The 23,706-nt window shown below is 38.5% G+C and overlaps 1 protein-coding gene across 1 annotated transcript in view; it reads right to left on the reverse strand.

The window, feature by feature from the left end:
- Nucleotides 1–15,071: 15,071 nt before the first annotated feature.
- Nucleotides 15,072–23,706, reverse strand: part of Gmps (guanine monophosphate synthase) — a 32,780-nt gene continuing 24,145 nt past the window's right edge. Inside the window, exons 13-16 of the mRNA XM_052180410.1 lie at nucleotides 19,017–19,132; nucleotides 16,571–16,701; nucleotides 16,183–16,355; nucleotides 15,072–15,192 (exon numbers count right to left, since the gene is read on the reverse strand). Of these exons, the coding sequence (XP_052036370.1) occupies nucleotides 15,091–15,192; nucleotides 16,183–16,355; nucleotides 16,571–16,701; nucleotides 19,017–19,132 (522 nt within the window). The 3' untranslated portion in view covers nucleotides 15,072–15,090. The remainder of the gene's footprint in view (nucleotides 15,193–16,182; nucleotides 16,356–16,570; nucleotides 16,702–19,016; nucleotides 19,133–23,706) is intronic.

The raw sequence follows: 23,706 nt of genomic DNA on the forward strand, positions 1-23,706 counted from the left end.
CCATAGAAACCATGGACTCAACAGTTAAAGAAAATGCAAAATGCAAAAAGCTTGTAACCCAAATATCCAGGAAATCCAGGACACAATGAGAAGACCAAACCTAAGGATTATAGGCATAGATGAGAGTGAAGATTTAGAACTTAAAGGGCCAGCAAATATCTTCAATAAAATTATGGAAGAAAGCTTCCCTAACATAAAGAGAGAGATGCCCATGAATATACAAGAAGCCTACAGAACTCCAAAAAGACTGGACCAGAAGAGAAATACTTCCCGTCACATAATAATCAAAACACCAAATGTACTAAACAAAGAAAGAATATTAAAGGCAGTAAGAGAAAAAGGCCAAGTAACATATAAAGGAAGACCTATCAGAATCACAGCAGACTTTTCACCTGAGACTATGAAGGCTAGAAGATCCTGGTCAGATCTCATGCAGACTCTAAAAGAACACAAATGCCAGCCAAAACTACTATATCCAGCAAAACTCTCAATCACCATAGATGGAGAAACTAAGATATTCCATGACAAAACCAAGTTTACCCAATATCTATCCACAAACCCAGCCCTACAAAGGATAATAGGAGGAAAATACCAATACAAGGAGGGAAACTTCACCCTGGAAAAAGCAAGATAGTAACCTTTCATCAAACCCAAAAGAAGTTAGCCAATCAAACTTAAAAAATAACGTCAAAAATGACAGGAAGTAACAATCACTATTCCTGAATATCTCTTAACATCAATGGACTCAATGCCCCAATAAAAAGACATAGACTAACTGACTGGATACATAAACAGGACCCTACATTTTGCTGCTTACAGGAAACACACCTAAGGATCAAAGACAAACACTACCTTAGAGTAAAAGGCTGGAAGACAATTTTACAAGCAAATGGTCTCAGGAAACAAGCTGGAGTAGCCATTTTAATATCAGATAAAATTGACTTTCAATCCAAAGTCATCAAAAGAGACCCTGAGGGACACTTCTTGCTGGTCAAAGGAAAAATACAACAAAAAGAACTCTCTACCAAACATGTGAAAGATCTGTATGACAAGAACTTCAAGACTCTGAAGAAGGAAATGGAAGAAGACCTCAAAAAATGGGAAAACCTCCCATGCTCATAGATCGGTAGAATCAATATAGTTAAAATGGCCATTTTGCCTAAAGCACTATACAGATTCAATGCAATACCCATCAAAATCCCAACTCAATTCTTCACAGAGTTAGAAAGAGCAATTATCAAATTCATCTGGAACAACAAAAAACCCAGGATAGCTAAAACTATTCTCAGCAACAAAAGAAAATCTGGGGGAATCAGTATCCCTGACCTCAAGCAATACTACAGAGCAATAGTGTTAAAAACTGCATGGTATTGGTACAGTGACAGACAGGAGGATCAATGGAACAGGATTGAAGATCCAGAAATGAACCCACACACCTATGGCCACTTGATCCTCGACAAAGAGGCTGAAAACATCCAATGGAAAAAAGATAGCCTTTTCAACAAATGGTGCTGGTTCAACTGGAGGTCAGCATGCAGAAGAATGCGAATTGATCCATCCTTGTCTCCTTGTACTAAGCTCAAATCCAAATGAATCAAGGACCTCCACATAAAGCCAGACACTCTGAAGCTAATAGAAAAGAAACTGGGGAAGACCCTTGAGGACATCGGTACAGGGAGAAAGTTTCTGAACAGAACACCAATAGCGTATGCTCTAAGAGCAATAAGGATTATAGGTATAGATGAGAGTGAAGATTTACAAGTGAAAGGGCCAGGAAATATCTTCAACAAAATTATGGAAGAAAACTTTCCCAACTTAAAGAGAGAGATGCCCATTAATATACAAGAAGGCTACAGAACTCCTAACAGACTGGACCTGAGCAGAAATACCTCCTGTCACATAATACTCAAAACTTCAAATGCACTAAACAAAGAAAGAATATTGAAGGCAGTAAGAGAAAAAGGTCAAGTAACATGTAAAAGACGACCTATCAGAATTACACCAGACTTCTCACCAGAGACCATGAAAGCTGGAAGATCCTGGGCAGATCTCATGCAGACTCTAAGAGAACACAAATGTCAGCCAAGACTACTATACCCAGCAAAACTCTCAATGACCATAGATGGAGAAACCAAGATATTCCATGACAAAACCAAATTTACACATAATCTTTCCACAAACCCAGCTCTGCAAAGACTAATAGGAGGAAAACTCCAATACAAGGAGGGAAATTACACCCTGAAAAAAGCAAGATAGTTACCTTCCTTCATCAAACCCAAAAGAAAATAACCACTCAAATATAAAAATAACATCAAAAATGACTGGAATAATCACTATTCCTTAATATCTCTTAATATCAATGGACTCAATTCCCCAATAAAAAGACATAGACTAACAGAATGGATAAGGAAACAGGACTCTACATTTTGCTGCATACAGGAGACACACCTCAGTGTCAAAGACAAAAACTACCTTAGAGTAAAAGGCTGGCAGACAATTTTACAAGCCAATGGTCTCAGGAAACAAGCCGGAGTAGCCATTCTAATATCAGATAAAATTGACTTTCAACCTAAAGTCATCAAAAGAGACACAGAAGGACACTTCTTGCTGGTCAAAGGAAAAATCCACCAAGAAGAACTTTCAATTCTGAACATCTATGTGGCAAATGCAAGGGCACCCTCATTCGTAAAAGAAACTTTACTAAAGCTCAAAGTACACATTGCACCAAAGTAACACAATAACTGTGGGTGACTTCAACCCTCCACTCTCCTCAACAGACTGATCAGGAAAACAGAAACAAAACAGGAACACAGTAAAACTAATTGAAGCTTTGGACCAATTGGATTTGACTGATATTTATAGAACATTTCGCCCTAAAGCAAAAGAATATACCTTTTTCTTAGCACCTCATGGTACCTTCTCCAAGATCGACCATATAATGGGTCACAAGACAGACCTCAACAAATATAAGAAGATCGAACTAATTTCATGCCTCCTATCAGATCACTATGGTGTAAGAGTGGTTTTCAATAGCAACAAAAACAACAGAAAGCCCACATATACATGGAGGCTGAACAATACTCTACTCAGTGACACCTTGGTCAAAGAAGAAATAAAGAAAGAAATCAGAGACTTTTTAGAATTTAATGAAAATGAAGGTACAACATCCCCAAATCTTTGGGACACAATGAAAGCAGTGCTAAGAGGAAAAATCATAGCCCTGAGTGCCTCCAAAAAGAAAATGGAGAGATCATACACTAGCAGCTTAGTGACACACCTGAAAGCCCTGGAACAAAAAGAAGCCAATTCACCCAGGAGGAGAAGAAGACAGGAAATCATCAAACTCAGGGCTGAAATCAATCAAGTGGAAACAAAGAGAACCATACAAAGAATCAACGAATCCAGGAGCTGGTTCTTTAAGAAAATCAACAAGATAGATAAACCCTTAGCCAGACTAACCAAAGGGCACAGAGAAAGTATCCAAATTAACAAAATTAGAAATGAAAAGAGGGATATAACAACAGAAACTAAGGAAATTCAAAAAATCATCAGATCCTACTACAAAAGCCTATACTCAACACAACTGGAGAATCTTGAGGAAATGCACAATTTCCTAGACAGATACCAAATACCAAAATTAAATCAGAACCAAATAGATCATCTAAATAGTCACATAACCCCTAAAGAAATAGAAGGAGTCATAGAAAGTCTTCCAACCAAAAACAGCACAGGACCTGATGGTTTCAGTGCAGAAATCTATCAGATCTTCAAAGAAGACCTAACACCAATACTCTTCAAACTATTCTACAAAATAGAAAGAGAAGGGACACTACCCAATTCCTTCTATGAAGCCACAATTACACTGATACCAAAACCACACAAAGATCCAACAAAGAAAGAGAACTTCAGACCAATTTCCCTTATGAACATCAATGCAAAAATAATAAAATTCTTGCCAAATGAATCCAAGAACACATCAAAACGATCATCCACCATGATCAAGTAGGCTTTATCCCAGGGATGCAGGGTTGGTTCAATACACGGAAATCCATCAATGCAATCCACTGCATAAACAAACTCAAAGAAAAAAACCACATGGTCATTTCATTGGATGCTGACAAAGCATTTGACAAAATTCAGCATCCTTTCATGCTTAAAGTCTTGGAAAGAACAGGAATTCAAGGCCCATACCTAAACATAGTAAAAGCAATATGCAGCAAACCAGTAGCCAACATCAAACTAAATGGAGAGAAACTTGAAGCAATCCCACTAAAATCAGGGACTAGACAGGGCTGCCCACTTTCTTCTTATCTATTCAATTGTACTTGAGGTACTAGCTCTGACAATTAGACAACATAAGGAGGTCAAAGGGATACAAATTGGAAAGGAAGAAGTCAAACTATCATTATTTGCAGATGATATGATAGTCTACCTAAGTGACCCAAAAAACTCCACCAGAGAACTCCTACAGTTGATAAACAACTTCAGCAAAGTGGCAGGTTATAAAATCAACTCAATCAAATCAGTAGCCTTCCTATACTCAAAGGATGAGCAGACTGAGAAAGAAATTAGGGAAATGACCCTCTTCACAATAGCCACAAACAGTATAAAGTACCTTGGGGTGACTCTTACCATACATTTGAAAGATCTGTATGACTAGAACTTCAAGACTCTGAAGAAGGAAATGGAAGATGACCTCAAAAAATGGAAAAACCTTCCATGCTTATGGATTGGCAAGATTAATAAAGTTAAAATGGCCATTTTGCCAAAAGCAATATACAGATTGAATGCAATACCCATCAAAATCCCAACTCAATTCTTCACAGAGTTAGAAAGAGCAATTATCAAATTCATCTGGAATAACAAAAAACCCAGGATAGCTAAAACTATTCTCAGCAACAAAAGAAATTCTGGGGGAATCAGTATCCCTGACCTCAAGCAATACTACAGAACAATAGTGTTAAAAACTGCATGGTATTGGTACAGTGACAGGCAGGAGGATCAATGGAACAGGATTGAAGATCCAGAAATGAACCCACACACCTATGGCCACTTGATCCTCAACAAAGGGGCTGAAAACATCCAATGGAAAAAAGATAGCCTTTTCAACAAATGGTGCTGGTTCAACTGGAGGTCTTCATGCAGAAGAATGCGAATTGATCCATCCTTGTCTCCTTGTACTAAGCTCAACTCCAAATGGATCAAGGACCTCCACATAAAACCAGACACTCTGAAGCTAATAGAAAAGAAACTGGGGGAGGGGCTGGAGAGATGGCTCAGCAGGTAAGACTGCTCTTCCAAAGGTCCTGAGTTCAGTTCCCAGCAACCACATGGTGGCTCACAACCATCTATAATGGGATCTGATGCCCTCTTCTGGGGTGTCTAAAGACAGCTACAGTGTACTTACATATAATAAATAAATAAATAAATAAATAAATAAATAAATAAATAAATAAATAAATAAATAAATATTAAAAAAAAGAGAAAAGAAAAGAAACTGAAGAAGACCCTTGAGGACATAGGTACAGGGGGAAAGTTTCTGAACAGATCACCAATAGCGTATGCTCTAAGATCAAGAATTGACAAATGGGACCTCATAAAATTACAAAGTTTCTATAAGGCAAAGGACACCATCAAAAGGACAAATCGGCAACCAACAAATTGGGAAAAGATCTTCACCAACCCTACATCAGATAGAGGGCTAATATCCAATATACAAAGAACTCAAGGCCGGGCGGTGGTGGTGGTGCACGGCTGTAATCTCAGTACTCTGTGAGGCAGAGGCAGGCAGATTTCTGAGTTCAAGGCCAGCCTGGTCTACAGAGTGAGTTCCAGGACAGCCAGGGCTACACAGAGAAACCCTGTCTACAAAAAAAAAAAAAAAAAAAACAAAAAAAAAAAACAAAAAACAACAGCAACAACAAAAAACCAACAACAACAACAACAAAAAACCCAAAGAACTCAAGAAGATAGACTCCAGAAAACTGAACAACCCTATTAAAAAATGGGGTACAGAGTTAAACAAAGAATTCTCACCTGAAGAACTTCAGATGGCGGAGAAGCATCTTAAAAAATGCTCAACTTCATTAGTCATTAGGGAAATGCAAATCAAAACAACCCTGAGATTTCACCTTACACCAGTCAGAATGGCTAAGATTAAAAATTCAGGAGACAGCAGGTGTTGGAGAGGATGTGGAGAAAGAGGAACACTTCTCCACTGGTGGTGGGGTTGTAAATTCGTACAACCACTGTGGAAATCAGTCTGGTGGTTCCTCCGAAAACTGGGCACCTCACTTCCAGAAGATCCTGCTATACCACTCCTGGGCATACCCAGAGGATTCCCTAGCATGTAATAAGGATACATGCTACACTATGTCCATAGCAGCCCTATTTATAATTGCCAGATGCTGGAAAGAACCCAGGTATCCCTCAACAGAAGAGTGGATGCAAAAAATGTGGTACATCGACACAATGGAGTACTATTCAGCCATTAGAAACAATGAATTCACGAAATTCTTAGGCAAATGGATGGACCTGGAGAACATCATACTAAGTGAGGTAACCCAGACTCAAAAGGTGAATCATGGTATGCACTCACTAATAAGTGGTTATTAACCTAGAAAACTGGAATACCCAAATCATAATCCACACATCAAATGAGGTACAAGAAGAAAGGAGGAGTGGCCCCTTGTTCTGGAAAGACTCAGTGAAACAGTATTCGGCAAAACCAGAATAGGAATATGGGAAGGGGTGGGTGGGAGAACAGGGGGAAGGAAGGGGGCTTATGGGACTTTCGGGAAGTGGGGGGCTAGAAAAGGGGAAATCATTTGAAATGTAAATGAAAAATATATCGGGGGGTGGGGGTGGTGGGGGTGGAGGGGGGAAGCAAAGCTCATGCCTGATTCCCTAGCTGGTGCTGCTCACAAGGTAGGTCAGGAAATGTTTAAGAAGCAAGGCCTAGCTATAGCAAGTCAGTAACTGGGGGAGGGTCTTACATCCATGCCCTTCTTTCTGTCCTCTGCTTCCTGTCTGCTATCACAATGCAGCCAACCACAACGCTACAAACTTAATCAAGAGCTCCAACCATTACGCTTCCCCATCATGAAAATGATCTAAAATGGATCATACTCCCTCTAACTTACTCTATTAGACTGTGTTGGTGTTCTGTACCTATATTGGAAAACAATACTGAATTAAATAGGTCTGCATGCGTGATATTATACTATACATAAGTGACCCAAAAAATTCTATGAGAAAACTCCTACAGCTTATAAACACCTTCAGCAAAGTGGCTGGATATAAAATTAACTCAAGAAAATCAGTAGCTCTCCTTTATACAAATGATAAATGGGCCGAGAAAAAATAGTTAGGGGAAAAAAACATCTTTCCCAATAGCCACAAATATAAAATATCTTGGTATGACTCTCTAATCAAGCAAGTGAAAGACTTATATGACAAGAACTTCAAGTCTCCGAAGAAAGAAACTGAAAAAGATATCAGAAGATGGAAAGATCTCCCATGCTCATGAATAGATAGGGATTCCCAAGGAAGACCAACAGAATCAACTGACCTGGACCCTTAGGGGCTCCCTGAGACTGAACTACCAACCAAAGAGCGTACAGGAGCTGGACTTAGGCCCCTACACATATATAGCCAATGTGCAGCTTGGTCTTCGTGTGTCCCTCCAACAACTGGAGCGGGGCTGTCCCTACATCTGTTGCTTGGCTGTGGATGCTGTTCCCCTAACTGGGCAGCCTTGATGTGCCTAGCCCTGCAATGACTTGATAGAAGTTTGGGAGGTGGGGGGAGGAGTGGAGGGAAATGTCGGGACTCCCCCTTCTCAGAGAAAGGGAGGGGGCTGATATTAAGATATGAGTAAATTAATGGAAAAATAGTTCTGCATGAGTCAGTGGTACATAAATGACATGTGGTACTCTGAATGAGAAATGTCCCTATAAGATCTGGCATTTGAACCCTTGGTTTCCAGTTGGTAGCACTGTTTGGCCTCCTGAAGGAAATGGGCTTTGACTTTAAAGCTTCACTGGGGGCTCACTGCTTCCATTTGAAGATGTGGACATTCAGCTCTGCCAGCATGATGAACAGCATTTTGATTCTTTGAGACAGAGTTTCACGAATGTAACTCTGGATGGCCTGAAACTCAACAAAGGTCTATCAATCTTTAATCTTTAATCTCTGTCTCCTGAGTGCGGAGATTAAAGGTGTGCACTACCACATTTGGCTCATAATGGACTAGTAGCCCTCTGGGACCATAAACCCAAATAAAAATCTTTCTTCTCTGTGTTGTTTCTGGTCATGGTATTTTAACATATAAACAGAAAATCAGTGTGACAAAAAAAACAAAAAAACAAACCTTGAAAAACTATCTGGAGACTGAAGTGGTTAACTTTGCTTCTGCAAGGGGATCGACCAGAAATAAAGGCATACAGAAACATTGAAGTTTTCATTTAAGAGTTACACCTAACCATTTTTTAATTTCAAATTTTATTTAAAATGTTATTCTAGGCCAGCGTGTTGGTGCATGCCTTAAATCCCAGCACTCTACTCAGGAGGCAGAAGCAAGCAGATTTTTGTAAATTTGAGGAATGTTCTAAGGACAATCAGGGCTACACAGAAAAGCCCTGTCACCTAAAACAACCCATTCCACTTACTAAGGAAAGAGGTCATGGCTTTGAGGAGAGCAGAGAAGCACAGGGGGTGGGTTTGGATGGAGCAATGCTACGATCTTTAAGGGCTGGAAGTCAGCAGTGTACCACTTTACCTGGCTCTTCACTTGTAATTTTGAGCATCCTGCTGACAGTCTGGGTCCCAGCACAGTACCTGGTGGCTCCCACCTCCCAGCTTCAGCTTGAGTGTCTGAAATCCTCCCCTGCACCTGCACTCACATATACACATACAGCCACACACATACACTGTCCTGAAAACAAAATCTTAAAAAAAAAAAATCCCAAAAATTATGAATGTTGTCTCATAAAAGGGGAATATTCATTCTAAAATCAACTGTCATAGAATGGTAATTCACCATCCTAGGTTTTTTTCTTATATTGCACTGTCCTAAGCTTTGTATTTAAAATTTTCCAAATTTTAGAGAAGTTTGTGGAGTAGAGTCCTTACATGTTATGTCTGCCATGGACTTTTTGGTACTTTCCCAGTAAAATGCAATAAAAATTAGTTCAATTTATTATGTCTTCACCACTTATAATCAAATAGAGGCTGCATTAGAAAGAATCACAAAATGGAAATTTCTTGCACTTAGCTATTTTTTTATTCCACAAATTAGAGTAAATGACAATCATTGCAATGTAATTAGACAAAAGTTACCTTGACAAAGGGCTCTCGTGTGTTCTATTATTTTACATAGCCACATAAGTGAGAATTTTTGAATGGTTTTCACTAACACTGTTTAAAAGAAAAATTTGTATATTTGGCAGTGATATGTTGTCTAAAAAAACAGTAATGGAGGCACAGTACTCTAAATAGAGGCAAATTTAGTAAGGATTTAATTTAATATCAAGGCTAGATAAGGATCTAGTCTACATAAACTGTTGCAATATAAATCACAAATTACTTCAAAAATGAACAAACCTTGCCCATGTTAAACATGGTATTTTTTAAGTGGAGAATGAGTCTTGATCTATATAAACTCTCCAGATTTAAACTCAAACATTTTTTAAGCTGATAAGATAGTAAAAAAACTTCTCAAAAAATCAAGTTGAATTTGTTTTCTGGGTTAGCAGAAGGCCGTACCAGGTCACAGATTTGAAGCACTAATAAGATAGAGCGTCATGGCTGTCAGCACTGTCTCTGCCCATGGTTTCCTCTAATCTTTTCTCACAAGAGATAGCTTTGCTCCATTCATAATATTCATAAACAAGTAAGAACCCAGTACTCAGGATGTAGCTGTGGACAAATGCCTGCACATCAGTCACTGGGTTTGACCTGCAGCACTATAAAATACATTGAATTAGTAAATTCTGCATTTTGAGAAGCTGAATAAGAATTTACATTGAATGTTCAGAACATGATGTTTGTGGCTAATTTTAAAAGCATACATGTATACATGCACCTTTTGTTAGTCATTTAACTAAAGAGCAATCCAAAGATTTGTGTCCACTGTTAACATTGGACAAGATGTTGACATATTCCTACATACGAAAGGAAGTTGGTTAAGCTTACTGCCCAGAAACCTCCATAACATATGCAGAGCTCTCAGAATCTGAACATGGCAGGTCCTTTTGGCTCTTGCTTCCCTTTTTGATAAACAAGACTTACTGACAAATTATGAAATCACCATTTACTCCTTTATGAAATTTACTTTAGAAGGGATTTTAGTCATTTCACATTAATTTAGCAAAGCCATTTTATAGTCAATATTACTGCAACAGAAAATACATGGCAATCACTAGCCATTACACAGCAACTCACAAAAACTACACTGTTCAATTAACAAGTAGCACTTTATAAAAAATATTTTCAGAGGATGTTTACATTCACTTTATGTAAATATCAAGGTTGTAATAGTTACAGAGGATGTAAAGACAGTCCAACATGTTCTTCAAAGGTATGTGACTCCACTAGATTCCACTAAGTTCGGGTTTTTCAACAACTCATATTTTGGTGTTTCTGAATGTAACATGAAATAACCAACGTCTTTTGTGTCTTTAATAACTCTAAATAAGGTCCAAAGCTACCACAAGGTTCACAGAAAACAAAGATCTTAACAGGAAAACTACAATGGTGCTATTAAATGACTAGTTGAGGTGTCTCTAGTTCTAATAGCTAATAACCACATGGCACAGCTCCTAAAGGTTTCTTTTCAGCTATGTAAAAATAGCTCAACCTTATTAGCCCATGACCTGAGCAATCTCATAACTGTAGGTAACTATAACACAGTGCTAGATTACTTCTAAGAGGAAATAAAAAGGAGTAGGAAGAAAGAGGGTGAATAAGTCCATGAGAGTATACAGATCTCAACGTGGGTAACAATGTCAGTTGCCCTTCAGATTCCCTACTCAGACTGGTATGTCTACTTTCTGTGGAACATAGATGCAATCAGATCCAAGTCTATACCCAGGGTCTGAACTTAGTTAATGAGGATCCCAGCAAGACTCTCCAGTTTACATTCCTCACCTGTTTGACTCTAACAAGAGACCAGTTTTATCCCTTAATAGTAATTTTTTTCCTAAGAAACTTAACTCTGCAGATACCTCTCTCTCTCTCTCTCTCCCCCCCCTACCCACCCACACACACACACACACAATTTAGTCACATTTGAGTTTGTTTAAATTCCTCAGACTATAGCAACCAAGGTTGGCATCCAATTAAAAAGGTAAACATTTCTATGGGCTCTTCTATATACAGTGTGCCTACTATTGCAAGGTGGCATCTTGATATTCTGGGAACTCTTTTGGCTGTTAAATATTCACAAACATACTACAACTGGGTCTAGATTCAATTCCCAATGATGGTCCTCAACCCCAACAAAAACAGATACAGATGCAGCAAAAGCCATTGTTGCTGTGACAGAAAGCCTCATGTGGTAAAAGATAGTTTTCCACTGCCATCTGGTACAGCTACTTCAATCAAGACAAGAGCGAATTCTCAAATCAAAAACTTTTAACCTGGACTCAGTTAAAACCTAAACATGGGCTAATTAAAGCAGTATCAATCACTGAGGTAATAATAGTGAAGGCCTGCCTTCTAGCATCACCCTGAAGAATCTTGGAGAGCAGGGAGTAGGGAGGATCACTAAGGAGAGCAGTGGGAAAGCATGGGCAGAACTCCAGGAGTAAGAATGTTATCACTTCTGAAAGGCAACGGGGCCCCCAGAACTCTTGTTAAGAGACAACACTGTGACAGTGTATTCTTGATGAGTTGTACACAGAACCACAACAAAGAATAAGAAAACCCGAATCCAGCTCCTGCTCTGCTAACAGTTAATAGCTATGAATACTTACCTGTTGTCAAAGCAGAAACATATTCTAACAGCTCTTCCCAAAACAGTCTGTCAAACTATGTTGTCAAAGCAAAAACATTCTAACAGCTCTTCCCAAAACAGTCTGCAAACACTACAAAAGAGCATTTTCAAGAACCTGAGATGACCAAATCTTGAATATTTATGTTTATTGTTTTTGTTTTCTTTAAAGAAAGCACTATCCAACTTTTCCACTGTCTCCTGCTGTTTTTTCTTGCTTCTAACTAAGAATGCTCCCAGGCATGTGGCTCAATTGGAAGAGTGTTTGCCAATCATACACAGGTGGTTCTGGGTTCAATGTGGTGGTGAAGATTTAAGGTGATCCTCAAATACATGATGAACTTGAGGATGAGCCACATAAATCGTTTCAAGGAGACAAGAGAGTAGCTATTCAGGGCTGGGTTGATGTTGGGACTTCTTAAGATGAGGCTAAAAAATTAAACCAACCTTTCCAGGACCACACATCCGTAAATAGCAAGGCAAACCAGTAATATGGACAGTGTTGTCTATTTTACCTGAATACCCTCATTCTTTATACAAAACAGAACTGTTATTTTCTAAAATTGGCCATCATAATTTAAGTCCCCACACAGCAAGGAAATTAATTTTGTGATTTATGGTTGCATTCAGCTACTACAAGATGAAAAGGGGGGAGGGAAAGAAACCCTAACCTATCACTGAGATACATCTAAAAACTTGTCCTCAAAACTTATGTCACAGGCTGGAGAGATGGCTCAGAGGTTAAGAGCACTGACTGACTACTCTTCCAGAGGTCCCGAGTTCAATTCCCAGCAACCACATGGTGGCTCACAACCATCTGTAATGGAATCTGATGCCCTCTTCTGTGTGTCTGAAGACAGCTAGTGTACTCACATACATAAAATAAATTACTCTTAAAACTGAAAAAAAAAAATGTATGTTAGGTTGTTATATCCCACACAGATGGACCATCACTGATAGGTTCACTAAGATAGGGCTGGGATTTATTTATTTGGCTTTTAAATTTTTATGGTCTGCAAATTTTGGAATAAATCACATTTTCACAGATCTCACTCTATAAATTATGCAGACAAGTGTCCCAAACAACGAATAGTGTAAGCCAAAACTGCCCAGGATATCAAGTGATAAATATTACTATGCATGAAGTCCAAGCAAAAAGTAAACAGGCTGTAAGGCCATATGGTTTTAGGGCTGGAATACACTTAATAGAAGGATGGCTTCCTCTAAGAAATCCTGGCAACTGGTTCTTAAAGTCACTGGCAACCAATCCCAAGCTGAATTTGTTTACCTCCTTTACTGTAACAACTATTTTCAACTATTTCCACATGAACTACTATTGACATCAAATAAGCTATACAGTATCAGGCAAAATGACCACATAGGAAAATAGATAGTAAACATGAAAATTAGCTCTCAGTCTCACAAAGTTTCTATATGATGTGTAGATATGTTCTGGAGAAATTTTCTTTTCAGCATTAAGGATTACATAATGGCATCTAAGAGAACATATTAGAAAAACACTAAGTACAGTTTAACTCCAATCTTTCTGAGTATTATATATGCCATCAATGTCCAGAATGCAAGTCACAAATAAACAGCACTTCCCAGAGCATACGGTCACCTGAGCAGCTGTACAGAGACCATGGCAGTGACAAGGATGCCACAAAAAACTTCAGGGCAAGGACATCTTATACTCTTGGTGATTCTTGCTGTGTCTACCAGATTCTTTTGCTAGAACAAGGTTTTGTGTGTAATCAAACATGTACTGATACTTTGGTCAACATTCTGCATTTGGCAGTTCCCATTCAGAAATAACACAACCCTCAATCTGCCTAAATCTATCACATCTTCTTTTTAGAAAGCCATCAGAGAGCTTTCTCACTGGGACAATGGACATGTAACCCCTTTGTATCAGACAAATCCTGTCTCCGGCGTAGGTGTCTGCTGTCAGAGCTCTCCCTTTTGATTCAGCAGCAGTCTCTGGCTGTCCTCTAACTAGCCCACAAGATGACTTATGTGTCCTTTTGTTTTCATTTAACACTGAATCCTAAACAGAACTTGGTACCTGAATAATGGAAATGATCTTCCAAACCAGACAACAGGGTACAACCTGGGGCAAAAGCAAGTGAAAAACCATGGCACTATTTCTTCTAACTTAACTTTGTACTGCCTACTTTCCCAGGCTTGTGTGGCTGTCCAAAGGAACCTGTGGAAGCTAGGAGATATGTTGGCAAATACCCTGCATCAGCCAAGATTTCTGAGCAAGGAGTAATAAATCTGTCTATGGCTCAGACCTAGGGTGTCCTTTTACAGATCTTTCCTAAATAATAGCAACATTTCCTCTCCCAAAGAAAAGGAACAAGTTCTCATCTCTTAATCTTTTGTGAGACAGCCTTGAGAGAGATTAGGAACTCTTTCTACACAGCTGTAGGAACTGCTGACACGGGGCTGGGAGGATAAAACTCTTTTGTGTATATTAACAAGATGACAATGAAAAGCATGGCATCTGTAGGAAACATGCCAGTTCCTTTATACCCATGGCTGTGACATCATCAAACTCTAAGTCCTTCCATAATAAATCCCTGGTATGCTACGTCTTTGAAGCATCTTACATTTTACTTTCCTTGTGTCAAAAAAATGTCCTAATAGCTTTCTTATACCTTTCTATGGCAAAAATAGGTTTTCCTCATCTACTGAAGATAATATAAAAATTTTAAAAAAAATTCAGATTCTCCAAGAGGCACACACAGTAAGTCACACTGGTAATTAAAGGGTGTTTTGTTTCTAACAATTCCTAGCAAGCAGACAGAAGCTAATCATCCATCATTATATACAGATATCAAGAATCCATACATAAGGGAGGCAAAAGCAAGAACAATCTGTCTGCATTTGGGCAATGATTCCTCAAGTATTTACTCAGACACACTAACTATTCCTTCCCTTTTAATCATCCTCAGCTCCTATGCCACTACGCCATGGATCACTGCTATGAGAACTTATGAAGTAGCTGCTTCAGGAACATTTTTCACAGTACTGCATGTCAAACAAGTGGTTTCTAATGAGCCTCAATAGCACACAGTTCTTCATCAACACATTTATTACTCCCACTCAGTGGTTCCCGGGGGCTTTGATGTTAGGTCATACATAATTCTAGAAATTCCAGGAATCTTCTTTATCTCAGTGACCATCTTTAGCACCACCTGTTTACCAAAACAAAGATCACAAGAAAGAATTGAGAATACATACTTGCACCTTAAAATTAAAACATGATCTGTTTCAGCTATTACTCTTCACATATGAGAGATGGTTCTGATTAAACTTAGATTATTTTTCTCCATAGATACAGTGACTCAGAGTCAATATTCCTCAAAGTGTTTGACAATGCTATAGCATCCAAGCATATCACTTATGTGTTAATACAATACTTTGTAAATTTCTATGGCTTAAACATACAACTCCAGCACTACCAAATCATCACAGGAAGCACTGTAATAATAATCACCTTTGTCAAAGACAGTAGACTGTCTTGAAGATCTGACAAAGTTGGCCATAAAAAGCAGATGCTAAACACACGTCACGCAGCTATCCAGCAGCCCCTTGTCAGAGCGTCACATTAGAACTGTAATAAAGAGCTCCACTAATTGAAGTCTCAGTTCCACTTTCACCAAATATAAATAACTCCTGTGGAGTTTCATGTTGGTGAAAAACAAGGAGAGTAGTGAAGAAACACAATGGAACCGTAGGGTCCTATCCCCAGCAGAGTGAAACAGGCCTTTAATCCCAGCACTTGGGATCATCCTTAGCCAAAGGTTCACAAACACTATAAGATATAAAAGACTAAGTCTTATAAAAAAAATTGTAATTGTAAGTATCATCAAATCTCATTCTTATTTCTTAAAAATCACAACTCTTCTCCACTCCTAGGATTGTGTCTTTTATAGTAAATAAAAATCAGCAGAATTAGGTTATACTCTATGTAATAATCAAAATAAGCAGGTATCTCAATGTTGTATTATATTTAAAGTCCCTTCCAGCTAGTCTGTATTGAATAAGTGAAAACAGAAAGAAAAATGAACTTATAAAGAATCAATCTTAGAAAGATAAATTGTCACAGCCTATATCTGTCACTGTACCAGGTAATATATGAGGCACTGACACACGTGCATATTAGAAAAGGTGACATGAATTACCTCTACGGGAATCTCATTGCCAGGTGTTGCAGGTACACCAGTCATGAAGTCACTAGTAATAAAGGTTCGAATAACCACAGACCTCTGGCATGAAGGCTGTTTCTGAAGCGGATCTCGATCGAAATGTAATGGGGTCAAAATCACTGGCATCTGGCTGATTTTCCCAGCATACCCTAAAGAAAGAACCAGGTAGTATTTAGTATCATCCCACAATGGAAAAATAGCTGAAAAACTAAAGTAATTGTACTAAAAAAAAAAGAAAGTATTATGGAAACTCCCATAATAAACAGCAAAAGCTACATCCTACTGTCTGAAATTATTAACGTCAAACTTCTAAAAAACCCTGTTATACATACAGTGTGCTGTGATAAATAAAACGAGCACTTACCAGACTCCCTGAGAATGTTATGGGCCTCAAAATCAGCTTGGCGTAAAGTACTGAGCACCCCTGTTGTCAAAAAAGTTGGAGTAACATCTGTGGGAGGTTCTTTAACTGGAGGGCCAAAGATATAGACAACTCTAGGTGGAAACGGGTCAGAAGAAACATGGTACTGTGAGAAACTGTATGTGGGACTTTTGATCATCTCAAGACAGCTCAGGGTGGTATGTTCCACCAATTTGGAATTCTGGCATTCCCAACTCTTTCTTTTTAACCCAACAACTCTTTCAGATTAACCCTAACAGATGCATTTCAAGTTTCTGTACAAACTATAAGTCTTAAGCAACTCTTGTTGGTTAAGCAAACAATAGTCATGAAAAAAACTGGAAAGAGACAACTATGAAATAACATTTAATTAGCAATTCAAACACTAAACTTGAGACTTTTGGTTAAGAAGTATTAAACATCGTTTATTTAATAATATATACCACACTAAATATAATATTTAGTAATTCTTTGATAATATCAACCACACTAAACTGCCTTTCTGTAAGCAAAAGGAAACACTTTAAATTCAGGGAATCCTAAGTAAACTGGCATGAACAATAAAGACAAAGGCTACCTCATCTTAACTACTGCCTGTGACAGGCTAGTGATCAGATGCTCAGACACTCATGAGAGTTCTGCTTGGTTCTCAGACAGTTAAGATTTCCCCAGTGGTTACTAAGCATATTCTTATAACCAATGACATAATCTAAGTATTAATCCAATCTTTCAGGTCACATCTTCCATATTTGTGATGTGATGAGCATTAATAGTTAAGTCCAGCTTTATCTTACAATGAGAAGCAATGATTGTACTTATGGAAGTAGGATTACTACTTTGAGAGATTATTCACTTTACTGAAAGCAAATTTTACTTAAATCTGGACTGCTCAAAAGAAATTTTCTGTAAGCTGTTCATGATCTAACTTAAGCCTGATATACAAATTACATTATATACAAATTACATTATGGTAAAAACTAAAAGACAAGATTATTTTTTTGTTTTTGTAATAAACAGTGGCTATTATTCATTAATGGCCTTTTTTATTTATTTATTTTATGTATGAATACACTGTGACTATCTTCAGACACACCAGAAGAGGGTACCAGATCCCATTACAGATGTTTGTGAGCCACCATGTGGTTGATGGGAATTGAACTCAAGACCTCTGGAAGAGCAGGCACTGCTCTTAACCTCTGAGCCATCTCTCCAGTCCCATTAGTGACCTTTTTTAAGATAAACTATTAAATCTGCATTTTCTCCCTCCTTAATTCCAGCAGAGACCATTCCTGGTCCAAGGATGCACTGCTGGGATTCTCAAAATTTTCTATCAATGTTTCCTTCCTCTACCCTGAGTTCTTGTTGGTATCTGTAAAAGAAAATCCAGTGGCCTGCCATGTTTCCCTATCCAAACAGACTATGGAGGTTCAATCTAGTCCTCTTTCTTCAACACTGCCCAATTTTAATTTGCTTTCCAATAACCACCATCACCACCACCAACATTACAGATCAAAAACCATACACTAGTTCTATAGGTCAAAGACAAATCAATTTACTGTTTTCTTAGTTATGGCTTCTATTGCTGTAATAAAACACCAGGGCTAACGGCAACTAGAGGAGGGGAGGTTTTGTATACTTCCAAGCAACAGTTCATCACCAAAGGAAGGAAAGGCAGGAACATAAACAGAGACAAAACCTGGAGTCAGTGCGTGATACAGAGGCCATTAAGGAATGCAACTTACTGGCTTGCTCAGTCTGCTTTCTCATCGCACCAGGACTTCCAGCCCAGGGGTGGCACTGCCTTCAAGGGGCTGGGCATTCCTACATCAACCACTAATTAAAAAAATGCACTATAGGCTTGCCTATAGCCAATCCTGTGAAGTCATGTTCTCAGCTGAAAGTCCCTCCTCCCAAATGACTCTAGCTGATGTCATGTTGATATAAAACTAGCCTGCAAAGCTGTCTTTGACTTTTTTGGATGCATATATGTCATATCACATGTGTGAAAGTGAGAAAACAACTTATCAATATTCCTTCTCCCCTCTTGCCATGAGGATCCCAGGATCTAAGTCAGGTCTTGGCTTAGTAGCAAGAACTTTTTCCTGCTGAGCCACATAACTAGTCCCCCAAAACATCCTTTCTTTCAGTATTTTTTCTTAAATAAGCAAAATAATTATACTATCATGAGGGAATCAAAATATAGGATAATATTAAGTATTCCCGTAGTCAAAGCACAAGAAAAAGGCAATTTAACCAAAGTACATTACAAAGAAAAGTGGCTACACCACTCCTATCTTACGTACATGTATAATTAAGTCTTCTAGTCTTTCATTAAGAAAAGACCTTAAAGGACATATTTTCCCACCACACTTCATCCACAGCCTCATCCCCTCTGTGACCTGTGGAATACCTGTTAATGTTATGACACATTCGAGGTATAAGTCTGGCAAGGAAAATAAGAGATTCCCAATCAGGTTCATCTTTACTGGAGATTCCACACACGTAACTGTAAGAACGACAGTCACCCTGTAAAAATAAATAGAATCAACTTTTAACAGTTAAGTCAAAAGATGGATTAGAAAATATTTTTTAAAGTGACATTATTAGTAGTAATTTGGTTTTTTGCTTTTTAAAATATATCGGAAAAGTATATTCTACATATTTGTCTAGTAATACAAGTTAGGTCCTAAATTAAAACACCCCTCATTAAACCCCACCTGGATCAATTCAGGAATAAAGAATCCACCATAGACCTTTCAACAATTCACATGCAAGAGTCCACTTGGAATTCATTCCAAATGGCTGCCCAACTATGGCAAACCAGCATATTTAGTCTGACAGGCAAGCTCTAATACCCATATTTATCAATTGAGTAAGGAAGTCTTTTGTCTAAAAATAAACTTAAAATACTTAGTAGAACTCAAAATTACTATATAAACACACAATGAAAAGCTATTCAACCACCTGAAAAATGAAATACTTTCCTTTGTAACAGTAAGAGTAGAACTCGATATCTTTATATTACATGAAGATGTGCACCAAAAGACAAGCAGCACACAATTACACCCATAGGTAGAACTTAAAAAGTTTACCTTACATAAGTTGTAAGTACAACAGTGGTTACCAGAGGTTGGAGAAAGTGAGGGTGAAGAAGGATGAAGAAGGGTTGATCAAAGATAATAAAGTTACAAAGCTAAAGTTGAACAGTTTAATGCATGGCAATAGTAAATGTTTAAGAGCACACTTAAGCATAATATAATTTATATGTGCATCAAAGCATCCTAGTAGCTGGGAATGGTAGCAGGAAGGCAGTACTCATCCACAGCACAGATCTGTACTTAAGAGATAACCCCTAAAAGGACAAATATCACCCCAAGGCATACAATCAGGCATCTAAGAGGGGTGAGAGGCCCAGCCCAGATCAGGCTCCAAGGTCTAACTGGCACTACAGGAGGAAGCTAAGCTCCTGAAGGGAGCAGCTCTGGCTGACACTGCACTCGCCTACCACAGCTACAGGAGAACAAGAAACATAGGCCACATGCTCTACCAGCCGTCCACCTGCCATGTACAACTGACCTTTCTCCAAGCTACATGTCTCAGAAAAAGGACTGGTCCAATACATATTCTTTCTGCAGTCATACACGTGAGTGGGGAAAAGGATGAGGTTGTAGTATCCAGAACCCACCAGATGTCCCAGAGCTAGATTTATGAGGTATTTTGAGCAGGCTGACTGAGGATCTGCTCAGGTCCTCTGGAAGAACAGCAAATGTTCTTAGTCACTGAGCTATACTCCCAAACCTAATATTTTTCTTTTTCCTTTAACAACATTTCAGTAGCTTGGGCAAGAGAGGAGAGTCTCAAGGTATGATTATGTTAAATCTTAAAGATTTGTTTCTGACTGGACTAAGACTTGGAAGTAGATGCTCTCAGTAATGACAGCCTATGTCTCTTGTAATCAGTTCTGATGTTTTTCTTTGGTTTCCTTCATTCTCTTGGCCACAAGTTTAACATATCCTGCAGTGTCATCCTTGTTTCTTCAGAGCAGTAAGTAAGCATTTGTGTTTCAGGAAACGTGGAGTAACAAGATGCTGGATCTCGGGTGCTTTGGTCATGGGCTTACTTACCTTTTTTGTTTGAGGGCTGTCTAACAAGACATTGGTGAACATCATCTTTTAGACTGAAAACTTTCTGATCTTTCTAATTCTTTTAGTCCCCAACCAATGAGGCACAGTAGTATCTGTTAGTCCGGGTACCCTTCTCTCCATTTTTTACAATAGCTAAGTTTAGAACATTTAGTCTGGCATCCACAATGATCTGTGAACAGACTTGCACTTCCGCTCTCCAGTTCTCCTTGGTCTATAACAAGAATGCCCCATACTCAACAGCAGACACACTCTGCCATGGGTCAAAATGCCTAGCTTCATAGAAAACCTTACTTCATTTCCACCACTGATTCGGACCACAGAGCCCTTCTATTATTCACTAAAGTATCAGAACTGCTTCTGTGGCCATTAGCTTCTCAGACAACACAAAGTCTGTGTTCATCATGCACGTCAGTGAGCTTCTAACACCTGGCAGCAAGGAAGGAGACATTCAGCTTAACCCTGACACAGCCAACCACCTAGGATGCACCACAAAAAAAGAACAATTCTTCTCTTTTGCCTGTTACTTATAGTAGTTATTCAGATTTTGTTACATTGAGGCTTGTTTTTTGTGGTTTTGTTTTTCAATTCCCCTACTAGTTATATAAGATTGGTCATGTATTTTTTTCTTCCTATTAGAAAACCTACTTTTGGTTTTTCTTTGCTAATTTTTAGAACAATCTCTTATTCTTTTCCCCTTTGCAGCATTCTTCTCTATTTCTTACTCTTTTCTCTAATCTTATTTCTTATGATTTTCCCTCTTTCTTGCCTCCTCCTTTTATCTTAGTCACTATTTCCCCTTTACCTTAAATGATTTTTTAATTCCACAGCATACTCTACAATAGTTTTGTCATTTTTCTCTGTTTTATCATATTGGTGACACATTAACAGGGTTACTCGATCTTCCTTGTCTTTCTGTATCTGTACCATTTGATGTTGATGCTCACTTTCCTCTGTAAATGGTACTAAGGATAGAACGCTGAAGAACAGGCTGCTCGGTAGGGTGTGCTGCCACTTGCCTATACTCCCAGCATTTTCAAAGCAGAGGGGTGAGATGGTAAATTCAAGTACAGCCTCCATTACATATAGACTGAGGCCAGCCTGGACTACACACACACACACACACACACACACTCACACACATACACACACACACACAGGAAAAAAATGTCTTTTAAAAAGATCCAGACTCTTTTCATGCTAAACGCAAAAGTACCGAATGAGGTGGAATGTCAGAGGTAGTTTTCAAAAATAAACTAATATAAAAGACCAATGACCTCAAAGGCAATACAAATAAGTTAAGGATTTCATCTAGGACCTACAGGGGAAAAAAGTATTCAACATAGAGGACAAAGCCAAAAATGGATGAAAAGGCCAGCAATAAAGAAATATTTAATAAGGAAACAGTCTGGAAACAAACTAGAAATGATAAGGACATACTCAAACTTAATCAAATAAAAGACACAGGATAAATATCCAATAGACTTCAACAAGCAGAGTATTAGAGAGGGTCGAGAAGCCCTAGCACATTCAAACATCAAGAAAGATAAAAGAACTCTTAGACAAACAGGAACTAGGAAGAGAAGAAATATACTTCAACTAAATCAAGTTACAAATGGGATGATGGTCTGAATGAGGACCTCACAGAATCACAGAATTGAATGTTCTGTTCCTAATGGAAGGAGCTGTTTTGGGAGGAATCACTGCCCTTGTTAGTGTCACCAGGAGGGTGCCTGTTTTCATTTAAAAATAATAACAAATGCTAGAGATGCCTCAGTGGTTAGGGCACTGGCTGCTGGTGCAAAGCACTTAAGGTCAGTTTTCACACCCACATGTGGATAACACCACCTGTAACTTCAGTTCCGGGGAGTCTAACTCCCTCTTCTAGACTTCAAGAATACTGCATTCACGCGGTGCAGGCATATATGCAGGCAAGACATCCAATGCACACTACATAAAAACTTTTGAAAAGAAGTCAGTCATTAAACAAATACCTCAATGAATATCAATCTTAACAAAACCTCCTGTATTTTAACTCCTTACCTGGCAGGAGCTACAAATAGTCAAGTTTCTTTAGTAAATTCTCTTAAAATTTTAATTTTTAGCCAGGCGGTGTTGGCACACGTCTGTAATCCCAGCACTCAGGGAGGCAGAGGCAGGCAGATTTTTGAGTTCAAGGCCAGCCTGGTCTACAGAGTGAGTTCCAGGACAGCCAGGGCTATTCAGAGAAAGCCTGTCTCGGAAAAAAAAAAATGTTTAATTTTTAACTGGGCAATGGTAGCATATACCTTTAATCCCAGCACTTGGAAGGCAGAGGCTTGGCAGATCTCTTGAGTTCAAGACCAGCCTTGTCTACAGAGACAACCAGAGATACAGAGACCACTGGGGTCTCAACCCCCCCCCCAAAATTAATTTTTTACTATTGCTGTTATAAGAGTATTGAGACTGAACCCCATGTGTTACATAAGGACTGAGAAATGTTTAAAAGAAACAGATCTACACTTTAACTTTTATATCTACAAATATCTGCCTGTAAACACTCAAAATTCCCTGAAGGGTAATGAAATAGAACTTATGTGGCCAGTTACCAACAGCATTCCAAAACCCAACTATCATTATCCTCACACAGTTTTATACCTACAAAAGCAGAATAACCATAATTTTAAAAGCAGTGTATCACAGCTAAAAGATATGACACATTCATTAAAGAGGAGATAATATTGGACCCAAATAATCTTCAATGAAAATCTTAGAAGATTGAGGCATATTCAACATTTTGACCCAGCAACACAATAGTGGCCATCTACAAAGTTACATGCAATTAAAGTATAACAACAAAACCACAGGCAAGTGAGATGCTCAGCAGGTAAAGTAGTTAGCCATGCAAGCCTAAGCACCTCTGCCCAATCCCTGGAATCCAGTCATATAAACATACGCAAGTGCAGTGGCACATGCGTA

Source organism: Apodemus sylvaticus, chromosome 4, assembly GCF_947179515.1.
Source record: "Apodemus sylvaticus chromosome 4, mApoSyl1.1, whole genome shotgun sequence".
NCBI classification, from domain to species: domain Eukaryota; kingdom Metazoa; phylum Chordata; class Mammalia; order Rodentia; family Muridae; genus Apodemus; species Apodemus sylvaticus.